This window comes from Austrofundulus limnaeus, unplaced genomic scaffold (assembly GCF_001266775.1).
Source record: "Austrofundulus limnaeus strain Quisiro unplaced genomic scaffold, Austrofundulus_limnaeus-1.0 Scaffold44, whole genome shotgun sequence".
NCBI classification, from domain to species: domain Eukaryota; kingdom Metazoa; phylum Chordata; class Actinopteri; order Cyprinodontiformes; family Rivulidae; genus Austrofundulus; species Austrofundulus limnaeus.
This window is the reverse complement of record NW_013952446.1, coordinates 292,014-314,690: the sequence shown is the minus strand read 5'-3', so window position 1 is coordinate 314,690 and position 22,677 is coordinate 292,014. Positions and strand designations below refer to the sequence as shown.

Below are 22,677 nucleotides of genomic sequence, written 5' to 3'. Positions count from 1 at the left end.
GGGGTAGCCTGCGGACGAGGCCGGGGCTAATCATCTGAGCGCGGCTCCTCGGGAGCGAGAGAAGCCAAACAACTCCAGGTGGGTGTAGCTGCAGGGCTGCTTGGGTTTCAGACTACAGGAAGCCCGTTTCAGTTGCAACAATTGAATCTTTGCCAACGTCAGTGTTGAACTGATAGTTCAGATCTTTTGAACAGAAGTTCCATGGAAAGGTCATGAACTTATCTGCTGTAGGTAGCTCTTTAAATAAGCTCAGTTTGAAGTAATAGTTTAATTTTAACCTGTACTGAGAAAGAAGCCACTTTTATTATCCTTAAGATGAACTGCTGCATGAAAGGTTCATGTTTTGGAGAACTCAGAACTTCTTTTTAATAGAATAAAGCAGGCTAAAGTGACACTCCTGAAATGGTATTCCCAAAGCCCTGACCTTAACCTCTTTAAAAATATGTGGACTACAAACACAAGCCAGAACCGTGGCAGAAAACAAACCAATATAAATGAACTCTACTAATTCTTTCGAGGAGAGTGGTCAAATTAAAAAAGGGCCATTTAACCAAATTTTACCGTACATTTTTGTCCCTACGTGGATTGGAAAAAATCCACTGTAAATTCAATTGCTACTAAATTCTTGATTTTTAGAAAAACAATCACTAGCTGCGTCTCCATTGACCATGACAATGCGCAAATTAGAATTTCGAAAATAAATTTGCATAATGGAAACACGTCAGTTTAGACAAAATGGTTTTTACGCTAGGACGAGGTGGTTTTTCAGCCGTATCGAAATTGATGTTTTTCGCAAAACTGCAATTGAAACACTTTTTTCGCATCACGGGAGTCACCGACTATTTCTACTGGTGAAAAAGACGATGAAGAAGAAGACAACAAGAAGTAGAAGTAGTAGTAAAATTACATAAGTTGTAAAAGAAAGTAGTAAACTCACAGACTACAATTTCCCAAAAAGGCAGCATACGTAACCACTCCCAAATATAAGGGGCTCAAAGCCTCAATAAGACACTGACATCTCCTCTGATGATGAGCGCTAGTGTCGTGGTAGCAATAGGCATGACTGTTTACATCCATTGTCACCACGTTTGTAATGATTTATCGTGAGAACCAACGTATTCACGCGTGACTTTAATAGCATTTCTTACTTAATGGAAACACCGCAATTGCGAAACTGTTTTTTCAACATTAACAGAATGTTGACAAAGTTTTGCGCACATTTGCAATAGAAACACAGCTACTGAAATTGTTTGCTGAATGTATTCAAGCTTAGAAGAGGTTCAAATAATTAATTTAAAGTCCATAATTCCTGCTCACGATGAGTAAAACTTTTGGCTGCAACCGTATCTACAACAGGTAAGATATTAATTGTTCATACCATTTGCACAGAAAAGCGGAGGTGGATTTGAAGATATGTTGTTTTTGCAGAATTTGGGAGGTTTTTGACGCCGGCGTTACCTTGCTCTGAGTCGGTGGAAATGGTGGAGCCCATGCTGTCGGTGCGGATGCGCTCCACGGACCCCGACACGGAGAGCTGCTCCAGGCGACGTTTGAGGTAGCGGTGCTCTCGCTGAAGCTGCTCCTTCATGTTTAAAGCCTTCCTGTCCTGCTCCTCCAGCTTCTGCAGGCAAACACAGAAAAGACTGAAGATGAGCGACAACGATCACACGGCTCAATTATGTTCACTTTTCACCGGAGATCAAAGGCAAAAATTATTTTTTCTTTGGTTTTTTTTGCTCATTTATTGTGATTTTGCACAAATTATATTTAAAAAGTTAAATAAAAGCATTTGAGTTAGAAGTAAACATAAATATTTAGGCTACAGCTTCTATACCTTCTGTAGATTACTGGGTTGTCTTCACATAAATGTATAATCTAGTCTTGTCCAACATATATTGTTCTCAACGTTATAAAGTAAGAAAATCTTTAAAAAATAAATTTATTTTCAACAGTTAAACCTCTACCAATGATACAAAAAGAAAGGGTTCACCTTTTAAATTTTTCAACCACTTTTTTTAATGAAGCAGCCAAATTTTATTAGGTTTCCAGGTCAAGAACTAAAAATAAACAAATTGTTTATGAAAATTTAACTCCGTGCAAGGAGTTATATTCTGCACCCATCTGCATCTGAAAGTGCTGGGTGGTGAATCAAAGCGAGGCCTGGTGTCATTCGAGAAGACGGTGCAGTGATGAGAATCTGCCTATCAGAGAGGACATGCACGATAAACAGGAAGCGAAGGGTTAAAACGCTCGACGGCTGGATTTTCCACTAACCACACTGTTGTTGCGTGCCTGTAAACAGCTCGATCACACAGCAGGACCTGAACTGTACTTACAGTTGGCCTGCTGCTGCAACAACCCTTTCAAACGTTTCATGCATGACGTTTTTCCAAGCTTCCCCGTGTCACCACTACTCCCGAATACCTCCTCTTTCAATGCTTCCTTGTGTTTGTGAACTGAAACGATGATCAGAAGCGAGGCGAGTTTATCTTTGCACAAACAAAACATCTCGTTATCTTCTTATCTAGATCAGTGCAGCCCACTCTGCTGACTCATTTAAGAATCGCTTTCCTTTCAGCCTTGAATTGTTTTCTGACAAATCGGATGGAAAGATATGAGACACTTTAAACCAAATCAAAAAAATATTCTCTCCTGTTTTGAGTCAGAAATGTAATATTATATAGAACCAAACATTTTTTACATCATTCACCAAAGCTTACAGTGATAATTCTGAATGGGTTTGCATGGATAAAAGTAGAAGATTTAGGACTTTAAACAAAGAAATTAGATTTTAATGTTGGATACTTTTCAAGGCAAAAGACCGAAATTAACAGGAATAACAGGAAACTTGCACACGTGAACTACTTTTTTTGTTTGTTTGTTTTTGAATGAGTTTGGGTTTTTTTTTTAGTACCTTAATGTGCATTTTGGCCCTTTTCAGCAAGCTCAGGGTGGTGTGTCGTGTGCTGTCTGGACCCAAAGGCACCAACTTCTTCAACTGCTCCAAGTAGAGCCGTAGTTTGGCACGTCTGCAAGCACACACAAGAACAAAATGAGTCAGCACCTGTCCACCAGCCACACACACACACACACACACACACACACAGACACACACACACACATATACACAGACACACACAAACAAACACAAAGGTCGAGAGCAGCTCAGAGGCACGTCCCTAAATAGCAGAGGCAGATGCTGTTTTTGTCTGCTCTGATTTTCATGGTGCGTTCATGTGCAGTGGGACTGCTTCGCCGACCGACTTCGGTGCGCTGGACGCTGAAGCTCGGCAGGGTTTGTTTCACTCGTGGACATCAGACGTTTTTGAAGGACTGAAGCAACGTTGCTTCTTAGTGCTTAAGTTTGTTTAATGCTTACCAAGGCCTCTAACATGCAACAAATTAAAAAAAAAAACAGTCAAAGCTGCAGTAATGACTGATAAGTGTTGAATGGTGTTAAACACAAAACCACATCAGTCGGATCTTATTTGCCTTGTTGAAGTTAATCCATTACAACGTCACCACTTGAGGCAGACCATTTGATTAGCTGGAAGATTAATTAGGCCAATTTTTACCATGAAAACAAAAATTGGCAGCGGCTAAGCCTGAATATGTTAGACAGGCATGTCTGTGGGCAGCATTTGACACAATAAGCTCTTGTGTATCTTTCATAGCAGGGGTGCTTTTGTCAGTACAACACCAATAAACCCTAAAGAAAGCTGACATTCATATTATGCTAGCTTCACATGATCAACTAAATGCATTTAAAATCTGTGGGTCCAAACTAAAATTATTGCCTTGATGATGTCATCATTTGTGGCCTGTGTAGACTTTAAAACATCGGTCAAAACTTTTATTCTGTTTTTATTATTAGCACTAGAATCTGTTCCTTTGGCGGAACAGTGGTTAGCGCTGTTGCTTATAGAAAATGGATGGACTACAGATTTTTTTTGTGAAAATTACGGATTTCTGAGGTTCAAGATACAGATAAATGTCCGAAGGGGTTGACATGCCAGTGATGTTTGGGTCAATAACAAATAAACTTGCTTCAACTGTAGGCCATCAGCTGCCCCGATTTCCAAAAATTTACATTTTAATCGACCATTGAAAAAAAAGCCCTAGTTGGCAAATTTTTAGATGTTTCAAAATAAAAGCCTCTGTGATTTAAATGTAAAAGAAGAGAAAAAATCCTGAGGGTATTTTGCTGCAACATCTCGTGAAAATGTTGGTGGCTTGCCACCTTTTTACCAAAAGAAAGACGGGTGATACGCCCCTTTTGGAAAGCTGAAAGTGTGTGTTGCAGCTAGTAAACACAAAACAGCTTAAGTGAGATGATGAAGTACATCTAATGCTTTTAATGTAAACTAAAAAACTCAAATTTTTTCTCAGTCTTTGATCTTACTGGTTCAGTTACTGATCATAACCGTCACCACATTCCTCTAGAATGAATGAATATTATTCACCAGTGTTTTCCAAAATGCCCCACAACCGGACAAACCACCCGAAACAGAAAAACCACCTTTAACAAAAATATGATAAGCACTGACTCATCCCAACAACTTCATATTTCCTCCGGTCTTCAGGAACACAACCGCCCAACCAGGTTGAGGAGCAGTTAAACGGCTGAGAATACATGAAGGCACTCCCGCAAATCTCAGTGGTAGACGATTTACAGCTATTGTTTGATGATTTTTATCTCCATGCCACTGGTGATTCATGCCGCCGATGTTGTCTTTGTGAACAGATACTGTATAAGTCTCACTGTACACCCACGTGTCACTCAATCACCCGGACAAACAGGGTCTCAGAATGAAGACGTAATTTCTGTCTTTCCTGTTTTCACTTATCGTCTCACCATGTGCCTCGAGGTTTCCTGAGTACGTTCTGATGGCACGTTTCCACACACCGACACACTCCGCTGCTCAAAATGTCAAACTCGGTGCGCACTGCAGCCGAACGCACAGCTCTCGAAGTCATGGGGACGGTGTGCTAAAAACCATGATTGACCAAAATGGGAACTCGGAGTCTAGAGGCAGACTGTGACCCCAGAAATCCCTGCATCCCTGCCAAAGTCCTGCAGGCCAACAACTCTGAGTCCTCAAGCAAACAGCTCTCTGGGCGCACCGTTTAGGATGTTTATTCAGGCGATAGCGAGGACGAGGCAGAGTTAATCTCTGACTGCATGGAGTGACTTTCTCTAGATTCTGTATATTATTTAAAGACAGCTCTAATTCCAGACACTTTTTGTTTTTGCTTTTTTTTTTACATTGCTATATCCCCCGCTCTCTGTTCTTGGCCCATTCAGATTTGCTCATAAAGGCCTTTCAATCCTCCATTAGTGAAGCCGGACCATGAACCGTTTCTTTGTTCAGAGCTCTCCTTCCCCTCCCCTTCCCCCCTGTTCCTTTGGCTAACTCCAGCTGAATGGTAAACAAACTCCAACAATGGCAAGATCTCCTCCGACCATCGCTGAGGCCACAGAGCCACGGAGCTCTCTGGTGGTTCGCTGCTCACATGAACACAGCTGGAGGACTGGTCTCGCTGAGGTCTTCCAGTTTGCATCTTTCACCTGGGGTCTGCTTTTAAATGGAGGTGGATCAGAACAGGTGGGACAGCTGACAGACCAAAAGAGTCTAAACATTACCGTAAATGAAAATCTTGTCATTTAGAAGGGTTTGGTTTTAGCCATAAAAGTTGTTTTTTGTTGTTGTAAAAATAAAAATTGCTTAAACAAACTTTGTACAGGTGCAGAGAGGTGTTCCATGAGAAGGCCGTGTGAAAGTGCTCTCTCAACTGAACCCCTTCAACCCTCCGCTCCACCCTGCCAACACCAACACACCCTCATCCCTCTGGAAAACAAGTGTCTTCTGAGGACAGGGGCGGGGGCCCTCCCCCAGCCCGCCCCAGAGTCCAGCCACATGAAGCGCTTGGTCCGCAGCCAGGGGAAGCAGGCAGGAAGGAGCGGGGGGTCTCTGCAGCCTAAGGAGGGATGGAGGGTGTTTTTCTGGAATGGGAGTGGACAACTCTCTCTCTGGGGTTGAAAAATGGGCCTCTTTCAGCAGAGCGTGCTCAGCTGCACCAGGCAGAGCTCCACACATCATCATCCAAAAGGGTAACCTGAGCCAACCATCACGGACCCCCGCCCTATACCCATCCCCACCCTTGTGTAATAAAAAATAAATAAATCAAGCGTTCCCCCCAAAAAACAACCTTTTTTTAACTCAATACTTATCCGGCCGTGCAGGTAGGTGGACTGTGTATTTAATGTGGTTTGAAGAGGTCAGAAATCTGCTCCAGTGCAGTTCTTTTAAATATCATAGCACTGTTTTGTGCTGAAGCCTTTAAAAATGCAACACTGGAAAAAAAATCAGGCATTACTCATTTCATTATATTTTAAATTCAAAGGAGCCAAAAGTTTTATTTTTTATCATCTTTTTTATTTTTTTATTACCCATGTTTGTTTTTCCTCAATCATTCTTTTTAATCCGGTCCTTGTACCAGATTTGTTTAGAACAAAAAGAAATTTACTAAAGAAGAAAACTTTTATTTTAGTTTATTTGTTTGAAATGAAAAGGCCTTGCCTAGAAGAAAACTAAAAAAAAAAAGGAAAAAAATTAATTTGATTCTGGAATCAGCCTGACTACAGTGGAACAGAGCTAATGCCCTCTAAAATCACCATGTCTAACAAAATACACACACACACACACACACACACACACACCTCTGTACGATCGCAGCGTCTTTGTTTGAGGAGAGCTCAGTGTTCCTGATGTATATCAACAAAACAGGGCTTAGTTAAACCCAACATTGTGTTTCCCTGACAGCTCCCTCGCAGCAGAGTGTGCTCCCCCGTCACGAGACACGCTCGCTATTTTTCCTCAAGAGCACACAGCTGATTTACAGCAGGGCGGGGGTGGGCAGGACCCTCCCTCACTCACTCACCCACTCACTCACTCACTCACGTTTGTTTTTCCTGAGCTGAGCCCTTGTCACGCAATGTTTATCAGATCGCCTGGAACAGCCGCGCACAAAGAGTGGCATGTTCAACGTGAACGCCGTGTCCCTGACGGAGAGCAGACAGTTTGCTCATTCTGACCCGAGTGAATTTAAAAAAAAAATACATTTTTAAACTAGTTTAGTGTAGGATATTCCGTTCGTCAGTGGCATCGCAGGAGGAGGCTGCTGTTGTGGTTTTGCAGGATTTTCAAGTTAAACGTCAGGAGTGACAGCACGAAATAAAAAAAAAGGCATTTAGTAGTTTGTCGTCGCAGCAGCTTCTGAGCACGGAGGAACCTGACTGTTTTTATGTGCCTGAGCACCACAGGATGATTTGTGTCCAACCTCTGGCCTTCCCTCCCCACGCCTGTTCTCTCTTTCCATCAGCAGCTCAGTGCCAAAACAAAGACTTTTGGGACAAGAAAAAAAACAAAACTTTTGCTCCAATTTAGACGCACAGAGCTTGAAGTGAAACAAGCTATTTAAAGTGCTGACGTACACTCCAAATGTTGCTGAGCACACACGCTGTCTGTCCTTTCAGACCTTGGGCCTGTGAAGTATCTTGTTTTGTTGCTCAAGTGTACTTGCAGCGACATGAACATTTATGATACTCGCGCACTCTGGAGTATTTTTAAAAACAGCTAGCTTGCTCCGTGTTCACAAATGCACGCACGCACACACATTCCTGGTGGCCACAGAGTGTCTCAGGATGGCTTTATGTGCTCACAAAGAGCCTGAGAAGGCAGACTAGAGCAAACAACAAGTCTTCAGGCTGCACTCAGTGCACTGTTTAATGAACTTAAAGCACCGTATTCCTCTTCCCATGCATGCAGGACCGAGTGAGACATGTGGCACACAGCCAAGCCTGCTCAGCAAAGGTTAGAGGTGGTCAGAGTCTCCACTGCCATTTGTTTTTTCCTTCATCGCCAAAAGAGTTCAGAAAAAGGCTTTGAGGCGAGAACACTGCAACACTGTCCAGCTCCGGTGTCGTCTCTGCTCGAGTCGCAACAACATCAGCAAACAAGGAAGCACTACCTGCAGATTCCAGCGCTTTAAAACACACCTTTGAATGCCTATAGATGTCTGAGCTAAAAAAAAAAGGCTAAATTTATGTCTGTTAGACTGTAATTTAGGTCTGATCCAGTTTTTCCAAAAGCAATATTTGTATTTCTCATTGCTAAAAAGATTCTCGTAAACATGGTGCCATTTTTAACCCTCCTCCTTGGGTCATTTTGACCCATGAGGGTCAAATCATTATAGAAACGACAAAAATGACCCAAAACGTTGTAGTGGTGCAAATAAACCTGCAAGAAAAATACACCATAAAAGAAAACCGAGCACAAAGTGCGCACATAAAGCAACAAGAAGACGAGGACGCCCCCGGGTCAAAGGTTAGATAACAGGTGGGCAATGACATCGTTGTTTTTAAAAGGTTGTGTCTAGGCTTATCTACACTAAAATGTTAATCTACAGCTAAAAAAAATTTTCACTGTTGTGCTGTTAATTAAAAAAAAAGGTCTGGGACTCCCAAAACGCTATTTCATGAACCCAAAGCTAAAACAAAGAACTAGAAGTTTTAAATAGCATTAAGTATCAAAAGGCTAGCTACAAGCTAAATGCAGCAGGCTAACTAAATGCTAAATTGAACAAACTAAAAACTACAGGTTGCAAAAATATCAAAAGCCTATCTAAATTCAGTGAAATCTAAAAGACAAAACTGGAGAGAAATTAAAAAAAAAACTGAGGTCTCCGTGTACTTTGTGGGGGACATATTTGTAAATGTGGTAAAACATTTTGAAAAGTTAAAAATAACAAAACACAAAAGCCGTGGCCATCTCCTAAATGTTTTGATACCTAAATGGCTGAAATTGCACAAAACTCGCCAAAGTAGTTGGATCGCAAAAAACATATGGTAAAAAAATGAAAAAAAAAAAAAAAAACAGGAAAAGAGCGTTTAAGCTGAATCGGCGTTCACACAATAACCCTGTTTTATGTCGCGTGCCTCTTCAGTGGAAGACGAACGGTCTGGCTGCATCGCGTGAGTGCGGATCACCACAGTGAGGCCTTGGAACTGGAGGTTGCCATTAGAGTGGCTCTACATCTGGCAGGCAGGTTCCTGGAGAGAAAAAGGGGTGGTGGGGGGGCGGAGGTGGTGAGGGATCCTGCCCAGAGGCCTGCCGAGAAACACGACACACACACACACAACCCTCAGCCGCCCTTCATTAGTCTCCCTGTCACCCTCCAGGCCTGCTCTAAACACGTTTACATTCGTCTCCAAAAAAAAAACAAAAAAAAAGACACAACAAAAAACAAAAACACGGTAGAAAACTCGTGTGAAACTGGCAGAGTGGTTCACCACGTTGCCCACGTCAGCGATACGAAACACACAAGAGGAGGAGCAAGGCGTTTATTACGCTGATATGAAACGTCAGTCGTCTGGGACGAGCGGTGTTTGTCTTCTCTCATCGATGAAACGCCACACCCACTGAGTGGAGCGACCGCTACAAGGCAAAGCAGACGGATTCAAGTCACCCCCGTAAAAACACTGCTGACTGCAGTCACTCACTCTCACATGACTCCACACACACACACACACACACACACACACAGTGTAGCAAACAGAAACCTGAACACACACACACTCAAACACGGCCTCAAGCCTCTCAACAAACATCATTCATTGGTTATTAAACAGGAAATAGTCGAACCCCTCTGCAGCAGATTCCACGCATCAAACTGGAGTTTTCAATGGGAGTGCTCGGGAATGCCTGGTAATTGGATCCATTGTTTGCGTGTGCTAAAACAATCCGCTGCGCCCCTCCCCACCCCCTCGTGAGCAGGGATCATTTCAAAATCCCTTCCTCAGTGCAGCCAGCTTACAGTGCTGCTACCACAAAAAACAGATGTCAACCAAGACTTTAAGGCGAGGCTTGAAGCGCAGCGCTTCCCCGAGCATCTGTGAACCTTTTCAACACCGCTCTGAAATGACAGACCTGGACGTGAAGCGCCTTTCGCTGCGTGCGACGCAAAGCACATCCGTAAAATTAAGGGACGGACGAGCAGAGACAGGCCTGTCAGGCTCCATAAACACATCTTACCCTTGATTTGGAGACCGCGGGTTTGAGAATAATCCTCGTTAATAGATAAGTAATGGGAATCCAGGCTCCTTGTTGACAACATAATGGGCTGTAAACATCCGACAGTGACATTTCCCCTTGTGTGTGTAAGATTTGGGCATAGTTTGAGCATTTACACAACACCTATTCCAATTCCAGCTGATAAGCAGTGCAGACAAGTAACTCTTGCAGCCGAATGTTGTAGATTCGGCCGGCTCGCTTTGTGAAGGAAAACAAAGTCTCCCCTTAAACTGCCTCTGTTACTTAACTCCACATTCCAGCACATGTGCGTGTGCTCCGCTGACCTGAATTTCAAGCAGCCTGGTTGACACAAATATCGCTGCAGCCATGACCCACGCTGCCTCTCATTCCTCCCCTCAGCAGTACTCAAGAATGCCATCGTCTCCTCCTCCTGCTCCTGCTCGGGTTCACGATTCAGGGGCCGTTCTCCTGCTCTCCGTGTCTTTCTTTAATCACTCGTACTTTAAAACAAATCCTCACGTTAACTAGGAACTTTGTTTGGCGATGTGCATTCTTTCAAGCAATGCAGCTTGTTTTAAAACTTGTTTTTATAGGAATACACGGGATAAAAAAACGAAAACAAAAAGTCATTTTTTAGCTCCGTTTAGAAACAGACCAGCAGAGAACAGCGATTCCAACAGTGAGACACATACTGGCTGAAATCTGTTTCACCATGTTTGATTTGGAGCCCACTGGTCGACCAAAAGGCTGTAAGGAACGCATCCTGTCCTGCTGTTTTTATGTGCATCAGCTGTTAGGTTCAAATGAATGTTGTTTACCAAAGTATACCCTGCAGCAACAAGGCTTTAGCAAATAGGGGACACTTTTACACACAGATGCAGATTATCCACTGTAAATGCACACAAAAAAACAACTCAAAAAACAATGTAAATTCAAAAGGAAATGTCTAAAAGGAATCTGAATAGCCTATAGATGTCTATGCTGAAATTTTGCTTAATCGTTTTCAAGGCTAAACTTTACAAAATGTGTCCAATTTTAAAACACTGATTTTGTTAAGCTCAGATTTGAACAAAATTAGTTTAACAAACATCTTCTTTCTTGGGACTTTTAATCTTATTTATTCGCCACGGACCAACTGAGCCATGTAAAATTCTGCAGCTCTGCCATGAATTCATTGAGCTTAGAAATGTGTCTGTGGCAGACTTCAAACCGTAAAGCCTAAATCACACTAAAAAACAACGTAGCATCTTGTTGATAGAGCGTTATTTATTCACGCTTTTTAAATGAGACATAAAATGTTTTGCATTTGCCTGCAGAGGAAGAGATGTTGAAAATGATCCTTAACATGCAAAAACCTAAGCAACTCAGACTGAAGTGTTTGTGCTATTGTCAGTATTTGTATTGGTTCAGAGTATTGCGGCATTTTGTATGAGTATGAGTAATTGTAAAAATGCTGGTACCGATCTGAATAGTGGACAGCACTACTTTAAATAACAGGGATGTCCCGATCCAGATTTTTTTGGCTTCCAATTTAATCAGATTTTTTTAATGATTAGCCTTTCCGACGCCGATCCGATAGCTTTGTTTTTTTAAATTTCTTTCCAAGTGACAAGGTTGGTAGTATTAAAGCGAGTCCTGCTGTTCCCACCATGAGAAACATCCAGTTTGCAGATTTTGCAAGATGCAGTTTCGGCATCATTGTTTTCCATTGAAAAGTGTTCCCACACTGTGGACAAGTATACTTGTGTGCGTCTTGACTTCTTAACGGCAAGATGTAAAGCATGATGATGCTGAAAACTGTCGTGAAAACTGGATTGGCCCAATCACATGACTAAATCCGATTCTACCCGATTTTTAAAAACATCTGCCACTGATACAAAGTATCTGATCCGGACATCCCTATTAAATAAATCAAATTTTAACAAAATTTCTAAAAATCATGTTAATAATTTTGAAACCCTCGTCTTTAGGTAGTTGAGATTATGCTTAAAAAAAGCAATTAGAAAAAAATAATCCAAGTAATCTGAAATGAGCCAGATGCTGAAACCCTCATTCTCTGTCAACTTTCACTGACTTTTTATTGCTACTTGAACTTTGGGAATTTGTTGACATTGGACATCATCCTATTCTGTATTAGTTTCCTTTCTGATCCGATGACACCAGAATGTGAACCAAAAAAAAAAAAAAAAAAGGAAAAGAAAAGAAAGAAAAAAAGAAAGAGGAATGTTACTATCATCATGATGGTTGAGGAAGTACGGGGCAATCACGCAAGAATGTTAACGTCACACCTACACCAAATGTGAAAGCAAAAAAAAAAAAAAAAAAAAAGAGCTTCCCAAACTTTGTGTTGACAACTGTCTCTTAGAAAAGAATGTGAAATTTGAAAAGCAAACCTAATGAACAGAAACAAAAACCAGATCAGGATGTGAACTTAACTACAGCTGGACTCAGCTCACAGTCCTACAATAAAAAGCTGCACTGATTCAACATAAAGTCACTGTCACACTAGGAGAACGGAGCACACGGGACGTTTTATTCCTCTGTAAAATGATAAAGGTCCTCTGTGAGAGGCAAGTTGTCCTCCACCTTTTTTTTATTTATTTATATATAAAAGCACAGGCTCTGCTGACTCTAACACTTTTTTATAAATGGAGACCCAGAACAAGAAGGGGGGTGAAAGAAAAAAAAGATAACAGAAAAACCAGATGTGGCCTCTGGGGAAAGAGAGAAAAGGAGGTAAAGTAACCGTGAGTGTGGATGGAGAGGCATAACTCAAACACGGTTGGCGTGGAGCAGCCTGCCCTGCAGAAACACAGAGGGGCTTCTCTTGTGTGGGCAAAGAAGCCCCCCTCAAAAGGCAAATAAGTCAATCATCTCAGCTTGGAGTCGAAGACACTTGGAGAGTAAATTTAATTAGCGGGAAGATCAGGCCGTGACAAACGGTCTGCTTGCTCCTGCATCCACGGTAAATCAGGGGTTTCTCTGAACGGACGTTTGCTCAAATAAATCGCCCCAAACTTTGAGCGCATCTCTGATCGCAGAGGTCACAGACGTGAGAACCACCTGACGGAAGCGGGGTGGAGGTGATAAAAATAGAGCCGTAAATCCTCCTTTCAGCGCTGCCGATGCGCTCGGCCCCACTCGCCTGGGTTTACATTTCCCGTAAACAGGTGGCATGTGGGAACGCAGCGAGCGTGCAGTTTCGCAACTTTTCGGCGCCGCTCAAAAAGGAAACTTGTGGTGCGCTGAGACGTCAGAAAAAGGCACAATCAAGAGTGGCTGAAGCAAGAATAAGGAAGGAAGTGATGCCAGTGGACGCCAACCACACACAGGCAATCGCTTTTAATAGAGAAAAAATAAAGAAATATATATATTGAGGTGCATGATGCTGTGCTGATTTCTGCTCAGATGAAAAAAAAAAGGAAAGAAAAAATAGCTGACTCATCATGAAGGTGGACTGAACAGAGCCTTCGCAGCGACACAGATAAGCAGGCCGTGTCGAGACAGATGCACCCACCCGGCAGACGGCTCGCTCTGATAACAGGACACAAATATATGCAAGGCGCCTCCTGAACGCCTGCCGAGGCGGCGCTGACCCACACCTACAGGATCACAGCAAGCCAGTGAGCCTGACGCTCACGTGTGGAAGATAAAGAACTGAAGGTGATCATTTCATCTGAAAAAACATCCAGTATCTGACTGTATCTGCAAGCATTATTTTCATTTGATGTAGACAGTAATGTGTGTGTGTGTGTGTGTGTTTATTCATCTATAGCTTTAGCAAAATACCTGAAAAACAACTGGATGGATTTTAATGAAACCTTCATAAAATAAATAAGTGGGTGCACTTCTACAACTACCTCAACTATCTGTTGGAGACAACCCAATCCAAGATGGCCGCCCCAACTAGTTGATTGTAGCCGGTATAAAAATAGCTGTAACTAATGAAAATTAGCAAATCCTGAGCTGAAATTTGATGTGGTAATAGCTGAGAGTCGTCCTCAACACGTACTTCAAGAGCTGACAGATCAAACTAGATCTTGTAAAAATAACAAAAGGTTACACTTTTTCTTCCAAGTCTGACTAAAAAATGCAAAATGGATTAAAAAAAAAAACAGAACAGGCTCTAGAACTTTACCAAAAGTTTTATATAATACAAATTTACAGAAATGTTTTTATTTTATTTATTTAAATTGACAAATGGATCTGAAAATCTGTTCCATGTCCGTTCAGACCCAGCCCCAACAGGACATTCAGTACCCTCCAGCACCTGCACCAGACGCTCATCAGTCACATTGTTGGACTCGTGAACTTACTGTAGTACAACACAGTCTCTGGGCTGAAACCAGAAAAAACCAAACTAAAGTTGAACTCTCGACCAAACAAAGACAGTGAGTCAGGGCTCAAACGTCTGACGTAGGTAAACGATCTTAGTGGCGATACTGGGTTTGCTGGAGATTAAACAGGGCTGTGGCTCCTATAGATGCTGTGAACTGGTTGAACAGGACAACGTGAACACTTTTGGTTTTCTTATGAACAAGCATCAGGAGTATTTCAAACATCTTCCCTGTCTGGACACGGGCTTAAAATACGACAATGTTGAAAAGAAAAAACAAAAACGCTAGACTGGTGTTGCTGGTGCTGCACAATCCTCTTTAAAAATGGCTTCAATTTATTGTGACGAGTTTGTTTGAACGCCTGGTTGTTGTGGTTTCTAGTTTTATAATTGCATAACTGCAAAAAGAGACACGTTGTCTTTTCAGACTAATCATTTTCCGCATTTTCCAGCTGGTAAAAAGTTTTAACAGCGCACTAAACAGCAACGCAAACAACAGTCAGCCTTTATGTAACTTCAGCTGTAATAAAAGATAATTTATAACTCTTGATCGTGGCGCTAAAATCTTGATAATCAAGGTACATTTTCTGTTGGCTGTTAATCTTAATTATCACTTTGGTAGCAGGGAAAATACACGGCACAGACGTATTTATTCATACGTTGGAGTTTGAAAACGTGTAAATGGGAGGACGTAGTTGGAGGCCGCAGGTTCAGACAGGGAGTTGACTCACTGTGATGTAAAAAAAATCACAACGACACCTCATCGGTCCTTGAATGGACTGAAACTTTCCACACATACATAGACTCTGACTAATTCTAATCATTACATCGAGGGGGGGTTAGGGTTAAGGCCCTGTCACACTATGACATTTTTAGACAACAAATGCCAACTTATGAAATGTTTTTTTTCCACTAAATTACTAATAAAGTTAGATATTTGATCAATTTGTTAGCATTACGGTATGCACATGCCTAAAATAAGCTTCTAGTTGATTTTTTTAGTTCCATCTTCAATGTTGATGTCTCCAAACTTTTCATAAGTTGGCATAAGTGGTCTAAAATGTCATAGTGTGACAGGACCATTAGATCATGCTAACCCCAACTCCCCCTCAATTCACACCTTCATCCTTATTTTTATCAATCAATGATGGTCCAACCTACAGGACCAGGCATTGGTCCCCATAAGGACTACTGATTAAATAACGTAGGTGATTATTCCAGTAAAAGTTCTAGATAACAAAAAATAAACAGGTACACACAGTTTATACTTATATCAACAAAGACATTATATAGACTACCAATCTTTTCTGTCACCTAACAATTACCAGTACATGCTTAACCATTACCCCTACTCAATTCACACTGTAGTACTAAACAGGGTTGGGCGTAATCGTATAGTGTGTAATTAATCGTCAGAAAAACATTAATCGATTATTTCTGGGCTCTTGACGATTAATACGATTAATGGCACCAGTCAGTCCGCTTGGTGCTCCTCTCCACTTCAAATATGACGAACATTTAAAAAAAGTTATGTAATTTATTTATCTATCGGCACAATTTAAATTTTGATGTATAGCCTGAAGTCTGTAATTTTGACACAATTTGGAACAGATTTTTTTTGAAGTGCAAATCTTTCCCACTAAATTGGTCATGTGACCAGGACATAAGGGTGTCCAGGTGATTAATTGTCAAGTTAATCATTATCGGCTAAATACATCAATTAATCATGATTTTTTTTGTTGCCAATATTGCCCAACCCTAGTACTAAACCTGACCCAAAAATGATGATCCAGTGTATCAGGACCAGGCTTTGGTACCCCTCAGGACTACTAATCCTGACAAGGTAGGTGATTATACCCAAAAAAAAGTCCTAGAAAGAAAAAAAGAAAAACGGGTACACTAACAAAACATTTCTGATTTCTATCCAAATCAAGACATTTTATTGTCTTCCTTTAGTTCTGTCACCTAAAAACCCAACCCAGACCTATATTAGGACCAGACTTTGGTCCCCACGACCTGACAAGATAGGCAACTTTCAATCATCACTCAACAGAAAAGAACGTTGCAATGTACAGTTCATACGTCATGGTTTCAGACGGTAAAAAGAGAACTCAAGCGTGCGATTGTTATGACAAGGGAAGTGAGTAAACGGATTACTGGCACTTGCTTTTGTCAGTTTAACTGGACATCAGTTCACCAGTAACCAGCCACACCCATCACTCCACGTGAGGCAACGCGCCGTGTCTCAACTCCTGCAGCGTAATTATCCAGGGCCTCCTCCGTCTCTTAGGTCAGAGAGGAGGAATATGTCCGTGCTTGTTTTCGCTCCGTTACTCACTCCTAGTCATGTGACGGGCAAACCCAGAGCCTTCAGTGTGAGGGACAGTGTGTCACACGCCAGAGCCCAAACACACACACGCACACGCCTCGGCTCACATGCCGAAAGTCACATCAGCTGTTTCCTGAACCCACAGGAGAAGGCAATTTCAAAATGAGCTGCTGCACGGCCCCACAAAAAAAGGCTGCTCGGGAATGATTCATTTACTACTTGTGATTTATTGTGTTTATTTTTAACTTCTGGAAGGTGTTTGCTCTCTTCTCGTTCTCCTGGTGGAAGCCAAAACGAATTCAGAAATAACGTCGTGAGTGCAGAGAAAAGCAAAACGGTTTGTGAGTGTGGTGCAAGAACAGCGTGTGCGTGCCATCTGTTTGGAAAAAAAAACAAAACTCAAGTTTGCAGCTTTATTCTGACTCCATTTTAGCCAGGATTCCCTCTTCCTGCAGGAGAGATCTAACAGGCATCAAGCTGCTCGTTGAAATCGTCCTATTATCAGTTTTCAGACGAGAGGGATTAACTGAATGAATCTGTTGCTCCTCAAAGATAACCTCTGGTACACTGGATTATATTTGACATTTAGTGTTGGATTCAGCTCCTCTGTTAGCAGCTCAGAGACGCTCTCTGCGGCTTGACACACACGAAAGAGAGTCAAACACCAGCTTACCTGTGTTTCTCCAGTTCATTGTGTGATGATCTGAAAAGAAAAAAAACAGACAAGAGTCAGGGCAGAAAGTCATAACACTAGGGAAAAAAGAATACTTCAAATCGCATGGCATGATCGTTAAGACTCGTTAATGAGAGCTAAGTGTTTTGATCTAAATGTGAGATGGATGAAAAGCACGTTTGGTTGATCGAATCAAGAACAAGATAAAAGGAAAAAAAACTGTCAGAAAGAATGAAATGTGTAAAAGAGATCAGAGAAAAGGCCTCGACTCCGCTACGTCTCTGCCATCTGCCTTCATGTGGCCCATCGGCTTCTGAACGTCAGAGCTGCTGTACGATGAAGGGTTACATAAGAAATGCAGAAAGAATTTACCCTCCCCGCCCCCATGCAAAAAAAAAGTATCTGTTGCAAACTGACTTTGATTTAATGAATGACGAGCACAAACATATAAGACGTTTTGAAATTTCTGTATCATATCCAGCCTAACAACAAGATTTTCACAAATGTGTAAAAATATTATTGAAAAATAGCAATAATTTTATTTTTCATTAACAAAAAGAAAGACTTGTCAATGAGCGCATTGTGGAAGTCTGTACGTCCAAAGTGAGGTGGACTTTGTTCAGACTGTGGAAAGCCAAGTCCATTGTCAGCCTCTTCAGGATCCTAACAGACAAAGGTACTTCCTGGAGAAAGGTATGCAACAGTCTGCTGCCATTGTTCAAAGCGAAACACTTCGAAGCATCTAAAGACCTGTTTCACACAGGTTAATGTCTGTAATCATCAGTCTACGAGCAGGGAAACACTGAGCAGCGTGGCCTTCTGAAAAACCATAAAGACTGATGTTTGTTTTAAAAGTTACAGGAAAACAAAGGATTTTTTTTTAATTTTGTGTCTGGTTTAAATAATCCAATCAGCATCTTCTCTGGTTGCAAAAACTACAAAATGACATTGACATTGGGTGATACAAAAACGTTTATCAGGATTAATTGTGACATTTAGTCGATAACGATGATGGCCGACAATGTGGCCCCTGGTTCGTCTTTTCTGGTTTCCTCACAGTCCGCTTTTTTTGTCAATGTTTCATGTGATAAAACAAGTTCATAGGGTTAGCATTAGTTGCTCTGCCTTCCACCTTTGGGCTCACATTTGCCCCTGATAGTGATACACAAAAACACACCATCACATGACATTATTTGCAGTCATTGCAAAGTAGCAAATTTTCTGACAATTAATTGAACTCAATACGATTTTACCCTAATCCAATGGTTCATAGACCTTTCAAAAAGTGTACATATGTTTTTCTTGTGTCCTATTGAGCCATCAAACCACACCAAAGTTAGGGTTTTGGTCTGTGAGAGGCATAGGTGTAATTTGCAGGGGGGTTAGGGGGGTTATGACCCCCACAATAATTTGATCCAGTCAATATACCCCCACCCCCCGCGCCCCAATAAAATGACATCATTTGCTCAAACACAATAGAAATTAACTGGTTAAGTGGACAGATGCAAMTCTCTTGTTGTCTTTAGGTAACTTTGACTTGATTAAAAAATTTACGATGTCATATACGTACGTTTACGTATAATTGCTGAAAATGACAGGCAGGGTTTTTGACCATAATCCCCCCAATGGTAGACCTAAAATTAGCCCTTGATGAGAGGACACTGAAGTACATTCCGGCGCCGTTGAGGAGAACGTGCAAACTTGTAGCTTCGTCTGTCTACGAGGCGACAGCTTCAACCACCGCACCACCGTGACGTCATTGTAATCTTTTTAGAGTTTTTGTCTGTTCCTGTTGGTGGGAGTGATGATAAATTTTTTGAAGTTTTCACTCCACTTTAGAAAACGAGGGGGCTGCATTTCCACCTACAACCAATATTGTGACAGTTGTGACTGTCACGGAAGAGCAAAAAGAGTCCTGAGCGACAGAAGAATCCGTGACACTGCATGACACGCCCCCCTCCCCCCCACCCCCCAATACAACCAGCAGGCACGCACTGTTGTTGCTGCTGGCAGACCAGCAGCGAGGGCACTGAATAAAAACTCTTTCAGACATCCAGACGCTTATAGAAGCAGCAGAATTCCTCAGCATGTGGGCCATTACGAGGAAAGCCCCCCCCCCCCCATCCCGATACGAGATGCAGTCCATCTGAAACAGGGTCCTCTGTTCATGAGACCGCCATGGATACCGTGGCAATCACAACACAAACAGCAACAACAAAGAGCCAGACGGACAACAAGGCTTTTCAGACGGTCTGAGGGCCCTTGTGTTCGCCAAGCAGTGGTTTTCCCACAGCTGTGCTGATGAGACACCCCCTCCCCGGAGCATCTGCATGACGACGCTGTCCAACGGCGCTCTGATGGCGCCGACAGGGTTACAGTAGACCCGGCAATAATTGAGGCATCTGCACAAACCCCAGCTCCAAAAAGGAAGGAGTGCAGGATTTCACACTGCTGCTGACCTATAAAAAGGCAGACAAAGAACTTCGCTCCATCATGGAGGAAGTTGGGTTATTCAAACAAATTGGGCAAAATGTCCCAGTCAAAGCACAGCGTGAGCAGGAAATCGTTGAGAGGAAGGAGGCCACGGCAGACCAGTAAAAACAGCCGAAGAACACACACCTTTGTGTGTTATGTAAAAGTGATGTGTGTGACATGCAAAACCAAGAGCGAAGGCCGAGGAAACGGTTTTCTGACTTTTATATTCTTTAGCCAAAGCCAAACCTTTTCTGTCCTCACAGGAACACATTGAAGTCTGCAAGAACGACTAAACCGTTTTTTTTTTTTTTTTTTTAGTTTTGTCTGAAATATTCATCTCACAGCATCAGAGATCGCGACAATTAGAGTAATCAAGAAAATAAACCAAGCAAACTCCACCAGCCTGGTGTGGTGAGGGTTTGTCCTGTTATTGCCTCTCCTACAGCTTCTCATTATTGACAGCTACAAACTGTGTCATCGTGCCAACGTAATGTCTCACAAAATGGCAGGACGCCGCACCTAACGTTATTTTCAAAGTTTGACCAAAGGCTTGAGCATAAAAATGTCTTTATTTCATGCTGCCCCCACCAACCCTCCACCTCTAACCTCAAGCATCCTGTTGATGCCTAAAAAAGCTGTTTGAAAACATAAAGGGAGCTGGGACTTTTCCCCACAGGTCAGTCATAAAAAACATGGAGGAAAAGAAGCAGGCCTATAATAAGGAGGGGAGTGAGTTCGCCCGACGGCGCGAGTGTTCGTTGGAGCCGCCACGCCCTGCGGGTACGTCCACGCTCACGTTTCCTTCACACACCTACGTATAGTTGCTTAACGAGTGCGTTTCCTCGACCAAATAAAAGGAATGTGGAAAGAGCTGCATTCCAATTTAGATCCAGTATTATCACTTCCTTATACACACCTAAATGTATTTTAACATCCGCTTTAATTGCACCTTTTAGACTTAACGCTGGCAAATAACTTCCTAAACTGACATAAAGTGAAATCAGAAAAAGGCATCCGTCATTACACACCTGAATAAAACACCCCTGACAAAATGTTGCGTTCTGTACCGAACACGTGTCCTGGTGAGATGCCTGCTGAGGGCGTGGCTCACGTCGATTCAGCCAGTTCATGAGACAGAAATAAATGGGAAAAACAACAACAAAAACAACAAAAAGGAAGGAAGACCTACTGTGTTAATTTCATTTTTAGGAACTAGAACTTGAAGGATTCGTCACGTTAACTGTTCGTCAAGTCAAAGCTGATCCACAATTTTAAGTATTTCTTGTAAGAATAGCTGCGTTTTTATTTATTTTTTCTGTGAGGGTTTGCATGTTTGTTTGTTTTTTGTAGACATTTAAGACAGTAAATAGAATATTTGGAGGTGGGGCAGAAATCTGGTTGTATAAAACAAGAAACAAACATCACACTCTGATAAATAATCTTTTTATTATTGTTTTGTTTTTACTTTTCTTGCAGCAGACAGCAAATGTTTGACTTTAGGTTTTAAAAACTAACAATTAATTAACTTAACTGCACTTATTTGCTACAATAATGGTTTATACAGTCAGTGGTGCCAACAGAGGGAGGGGGCATCGACCGCACCTATAAACTTGTCCCTTCCTCACCACCCACCCAAATAGATGCGCATTTACAACTGATGAAGTTAAGTCAATCTGAATAAAAATACACTTTAGGCAACACAAAAATGACAATAACGCAGTCTGTTTTATACATACTTAGCTAAAATTTGCAGTGCTGAGAGGCGAGAGTCCTCCTATAGTCAGGACACTAACTGATTGTGCAAAATGTTTGTTTAAAACTTCAGGTGACAAGTGATATGCATTTACTCAAGGAATAAAATCTTTCACTTCTGAATGTGTATTCAGGAGGAGGGGACAAGCTGTGCAGCTGTAAAATGTGTAACCAAAGTTGACCTATATCAGAGAGCAACTTCTTTTAAAACACCTCTATCTGACAACAGTATTTTTTTTATTGCTTTTAGTTTTGGTGTGGGTTTGTTTACCTACAAAACAGTCAAAGTGAGGACTATGGTTACGTCCATGGAAGAGCTGTTTGGGAACAAGAATGCCAACAGTTTTGATGTGTTGGTGCAAATTTAAGTGCAGATTTGTTGAGTCAAAGTATGCAGAATGTTTTTTTTTATTACCTAAATTAAAATAAACTTAGAAGCGCTTAAAGAACTAGAGGTAAAATAAGTTTTAAGCTAGCGTCAATGGTAAACTTGTCAGTCTAGATGCAGAAGTTTGGCAAAAGTTGCCTCTGCCCAAATGCCAGGCTCCATCTTTAAAGAGCTCCACCTCCCTGCTGGATCCCCTATCAGCCTTATTTTTTACAGCTGTCTTGCTCATTCTTTCTTTTTTTCTTCTGCATCTAACCGACTGTTTTAATATTTCCACCTTATCTTCTCAGAGTTTCTACCAACACAGACTACAGTCAGCTTAATGCAGATTAATAAAGCGCTTTGTGTACACTGAGTGCCTTCCCGCATTTCAGACATATCAGTATACAGTTTATGGCAAACTACTGAAGTAAATTCTTTAAAACTGCATCATTCGATCCAGTTCATGATAACCTTTATTTGGTTTCATAGTTTGCACTGATTATCTTTAAATGACAGCTAAGCAGCTGCTCTGAACTCATAAAAGCTCACATGAACCAAAACTGAAACCTGCATTTGTGTCACGTCAGCTGTAAAAAATGTGATGGGGTCAAACTCGACTGCAACGCCTTGTGAGTTAAGGTATTATTG

General features: G+C 41.7%; 1 protein-coding gene across 1 annotated transcript in view; it reads right to left on the bottom strand.

The window, feature by feature from the left end:
- Positions 1-1,458: 1,458 nt before the first annotated feature.
- mxd4 (MAX dimerization protein 4) overlaps positions 1,459-22,677 on the bottom strand; it is a gene marked incomplete at its 3' end in the record, with an annotated part of 22,585 nt that continues 1,366 nt past the window's right edge. The window contains 3 exon segments of the mRNA XM_014007734.1: positions 1,459-1,621; positions 2,915-3,029; positions 17,433-17,462. Coding sequence (XP_013863188.1) covers positions 1,459-1,621; positions 2,915-3,029; positions 17,433-17,462 — 308 coding nt within the window.